The sequence below is a fragment of the Wasmannia auropunctata genome, unplaced genomic scaffold, assembly GCF_000956235.1.
Source record: "Wasmannia auropunctata unplaced genomic scaffold, wasmannia.A_1.0 LD279171.1, whole genome shotgun sequence".
NCBI lineage: Eukaryota > Metazoa > Arthropoda > Insecta > Hymenoptera > Formicidae > Wasmannia > Wasmannia auropunctata.
This window is the reverse complement of record NW_012083719.1, coordinates 1-4795: the sequence shown is the minus strand read 5'-3', so window position 1 is coordinate 4795 and position 4795 is coordinate 1. Positions and strand designations below refer to the sequence as shown.

At 24.7% G+C, this 4795-nt stretch overlaps 1 protein-coding gene across 1 annotated transcript; it reads left to right on the top strand.

The window, feature by feature from the left end:
- Nucleotides 1-3151: 3151 nt before the first annotated feature.
- LOC105461743 lies at nucleotides 3152-3774 on the top strand (the record flags this gene model as incomplete). Its single annotated transcript, XM_011708253.1, has 2 exons — nucleotides 3152-3309; nucleotides 3593-3774. Coding segments are annotated over 2 exons (340 nt in total), but the record flags the coding sequence as incomplete, so codon positions are not given.
- Between the last annotated feature and the right edge of the window lie 1021 nt (nucleotides 3775-4795).

The following is a 4795-nucleotide window of genomic DNA, read 5'->3' as shown; positions in this document are numbered from 1 at the left end:
TATTGCATTATAGATGTTCAAAATTGTTATTAATTCTTAATACGTCAACAAAAATAAGCAAATGATGATGACAGACAACAGAAATTGTCAGTGAACTACTAGCACACCTTGTCCTATTACATTAACATTGATAGGTATATTTTTGAAATTTACACAAAATTATATATATATATTTTTTAAGTAAAGATAAGTCAAGTGCTGGCGTACTCTTCAAATAAAAAACTGTGTACCAAATTAAAAAATAAAAACCTAAATATTATTTTATAAAAAATATCTATCTCTGTATTTACAAATATAATGATATCACAAAACATTATTTAATTCAACCAAATAGTCTCATACTAAAAGATTTGGTATCAATAACTGGTGCCAAATTATAATCCTATAAAAACTATATTATCTTACTGAACCCAAGTGTTATCACAAAGAATTAAAGAAATAACAATTTAAAATTAAAAAATGTTTAAATAATAAATTTTTATGTAAAAATACATGGCGCTGTTTTACAAAAATATAAAATTCATTATTTAGATCAAAATATATAAATTTCAAAATGTTCACTATCACATTTAATAAATACAAAAATTTATACATTTTAATTTAAATAACAAATTCTATATTTTTGTAAAATTGTAAATATGTTTTTTATACCAACTAGAACACAAAGCGCGCGCTTTGCGCACGCCACTGACAATGAGCATTTAATGTTAACATTACGTTACTTCTAAATACAAGTAACATTTCTAACATTTCTACTCTATCTATTCAAATTTATTTAATAATAAAACATTTAAAAAAAAAAAACTTTGGCAAGATATTACAAAAAGCAAAATATTACCCAACAGATCAATGAAAGAGAAAGGGTTCATCTGTGAAAAGAAATATAAAAAAACATAAAAATTCCAATTGTCTATAAACATTTATAAAACAAATGTGGCTATCATATTATATGTAATTTTGAGAAAACTATCAAAGAAACATAAAATTATATGTTAAAAAGTTCTTTTCAAAATTTTTTCTAAATTTTGTTAATGCCAAGGAAAAGTATCCATTTTTAGCCTTTAAAATCCTTTAAAATAAATTTAAATAAAATTATAAAAATTAATCACTAATTATCAAAAAGTAAAAATAAAAATAGCTTTGCTAATCTCTTTTACACGAATTCAATTTTCCCCAAAAATTACTTTAGAATCTGTACATAGGCTTGTCTTACATACCATTAATCTTAACAAAATCAAAATAGTATAAATTTTCTTTTCCCACAGTTCTCTTTCAATATTTCACAATCTCATTTACAGTAGCACTTTTTCCTCTATCTGGGACACCATTTATATACATATTTCTGCAATAATATTCAATATTTTCATCATTTACATATATATGTCGCAGCCTTTTTGTATAATCAGCCTTTTAGCAAAAACGCCTTTTTGGAAATGCCAAGAAATATATAGTTTGAATTAGGTCATTTATTGCAAACATTCATTACAAACCCATGTGAATCTGGCTTCGCGTTGTAAAGTACATGCGTGGAGGCAGTATATTGAGTATATCAGTCGCATATATCATAACGCGTATCACGTTCAAAGTCAATATCTTTTATACTGCTATTATTATCATTAAGTAATAGTTCACGTACATACAATAAAAATACAATAAAAATACAATAAAAATAAGAAGCAACGATATATACAGAATAATATCAATTTCGATAATAGAATTGATGCTTGAAGACACCGTCACTGTACAATGTGTCATATAACATATCTGAGCGTGCGACAATTCGATTGGCTAACTTTAAACTCTTCTCATTTAAAAACTTGTAGCCTCGTTATTTTGGTATTAGGATTTTCGTCTCAAAACGATCTCAGGAATCTGCTATTAATGGGTATCATGCGAAGTTTGGAATATTCTGTATATATAATCATTAATCATTTTGTATAATCTTTTCTCTCATAAAGTTTTAAAATACGCAATAATTGAATATAATTGGTTCTAAATTTTTACTGCAAAATAATGTTGATTGCACAAGATTTCTTTGACATTCTCAATAAATTAATAAAATTTAAATATGTATTTCTTATTATAAATACATATAATACTTATGCTATTTCGAGAATATGATACTATTAAAGTAAAATTTTATATTGGTTTATATTTTAGAATAAAGTAGAAACTAAAGGACATAAAGGCCATTAAAACGAGCAAATAAAGTTGTAATATAAAATATAATTATATAACTTTGATTGATAACCGCTTTAATTTTATCGAATAAAATTGTATAATTATATAATATTATAACATCTTTTTTTGTTTACTTATTTTATTGCCTTTATATCCTCTAATTTCTGTTTTATGATACTTTTAACTTTGACATACATAGATAAGTAATAAAATGATAAAAATTAAAAGATTGCTAATAATTATAATTATAATATATTCCAAAATTTTAATTCTATTATAACATATATGGTATTACTTCCTTTATTTTTACTTTGCATCGATCGCTGCATCGCCGTTCTTGAAAATATTAAAGTATTAAAACATAATAGGTTAACTATTTCAAATTTGTTATAATATTAAGAAAGTATGTGAATATTGCTTCAAATATTATATATGAAATCACAAATTCAACATTGTTTTATGTAAAATATAAATATATTTCTCTAAATAAAATTACATATGTAAATTAAAGTCTTAAAATATAAATTTAATTTATTTAAAGATCACATTTAAATTGATTATTGACTACTACATTAAAAAAAGACAAAGAAAAAAGTATCTATAATTTTAAAATCTAGGAAAAATTACTTTGAAAAAAATGTTCTATTATTTATAATAAATATGTTTTCAAAAAATATAAATAATTTCGTCCTTAAGCATTTTGTTTCTATTTTTAAAACTTTAAAAGATAAATATTTTAAATAAAAATACATGAATTTTCTTCCTCTCTCTCTCTCTCTATCACTCTCACTCATTCTCTCTCCTTTTATATGTATACACATGTAAATCATGAATATATGATATTAAACACTAATATTGTTGGTAATGAAAAATATAATATTAAATGTAATAACTACTAAATACTAATAACGCAAAATTTTAGTATTAAATTGTAAAATTTGGTACTAATATGATTTAAAATTACATATAATGCTGTTTATACTATTGTATTGTAATCTTTATTGCAGCAACAGAGAAAAAGTTCAATTTCGAATATCAAAAAAAAAGTATAGATAATAAAGATGGACTGGAAGCGACATGTAAAGCGGAGGGCCTTTATCCACAACCAACCCTCAATATCTCAGTCAAGTAAGTATTTTTTTTTAAACTGAAAATCTCTCGAATCTTACTGTATAATTTAAATTATCTAATATTATAGATAAAGCAGAATAGATGTGCAATAAATAGATATGAACAAAGTTAAAATTTTCAAAAGTTTAAGATAATATTTAATTATATTTAAATTATATAAAAAAAAATTAAATTATGAAAAAATTAAAAATATAAAAACTAAATATCTAAATCTACTTAATAAAATTAATGCGCAACTTAATTAAAATAAAAATTGTTATATAATAGACAGTATTTATAGGGACGTTCCAGAAAAACAAACTTCAAAACCTACACTGACACTTCGTGAAGATGGATTATATAACATTTTATCACGAGTAGACTTTCTAGACGAGGAACTACCAGAAGCTGCAGAGCTCAAATGCATTCTTGACATCCCAAAAACAAATTACAGTATAACTCGGAAAACTATCTATTATTCCGGTTAGTTTTATATATACATGGTCTGTCCCAAAAGTAATGAGACTATTTTTGGCAATTAAAACTATCGGATGGTGCATCCATTGGACGGGGCCTTTGATATGGGATCAAATATACAGTTTGAAACTTCCCAGTTACCACTGAGCCTTTCTTGCAGTTGATATCAGTAAAGTGCGTTGTAATTTTTGTATCTTGTCACGGTCAAAAATTCAGCAGTCACGAGTAGTGATCAAATTCTGCATGAAACTAAGAAAATCTGGATCCGAAACGTTGGAGATGTTGAGAACAGCTTATGAGGGTGCTGCTTTGTCTTCAGAATATGATCGCGTAACGCTGCTCAAAATACAGCACAGTCTGTGCTGAATTTTCGCCTGTGACAAAACACAAAAATTACAACGCACATTGCTGACGGTATCGACTGCTAGAAAAGCTCGGAGGTAACTGAGAAGGGTCAGATTGTATACTTAACATCTCGCCAAAAGCCCTGTCCACTCCCCGACAATTCTGATTAGGCCCCCAAAAATAGTCTCATTACTTATAGGACAGACCACATTTCATTTATGTTTTAATATAATTCTACTAATTATAAACACTTGCTTCTACTAACTTGTCAGTTTGCATTAATTTCATATAATAATTCATAATCAAAGTTTTAATACAGCTGCAACAACTTTGGCGACGTGATTTAATAATTATTTTTAATTACATTTTTGCAAAAAAATAATGCAAAATATTAAAACTTGATAGCTTTTAAATTTTGTAAACACTATTAAATACATACATAAAAATATAGACATTTTAATATCAAAATATGTTTCTCAATAAAGTTAAATATATATAATCAATATAAAAAATAATGCAATTCAAAAATTATCTATAAAAAATGTATTTTTTACAATTTATTATATTTTAATCAATTTTTTTTTAATAAGGTTTTGTGAAAAGAGGATATTAAGAATAATTTTAAAGACCAAACACAAGGCCAATATATATATACACATATATATATATATATATATATATA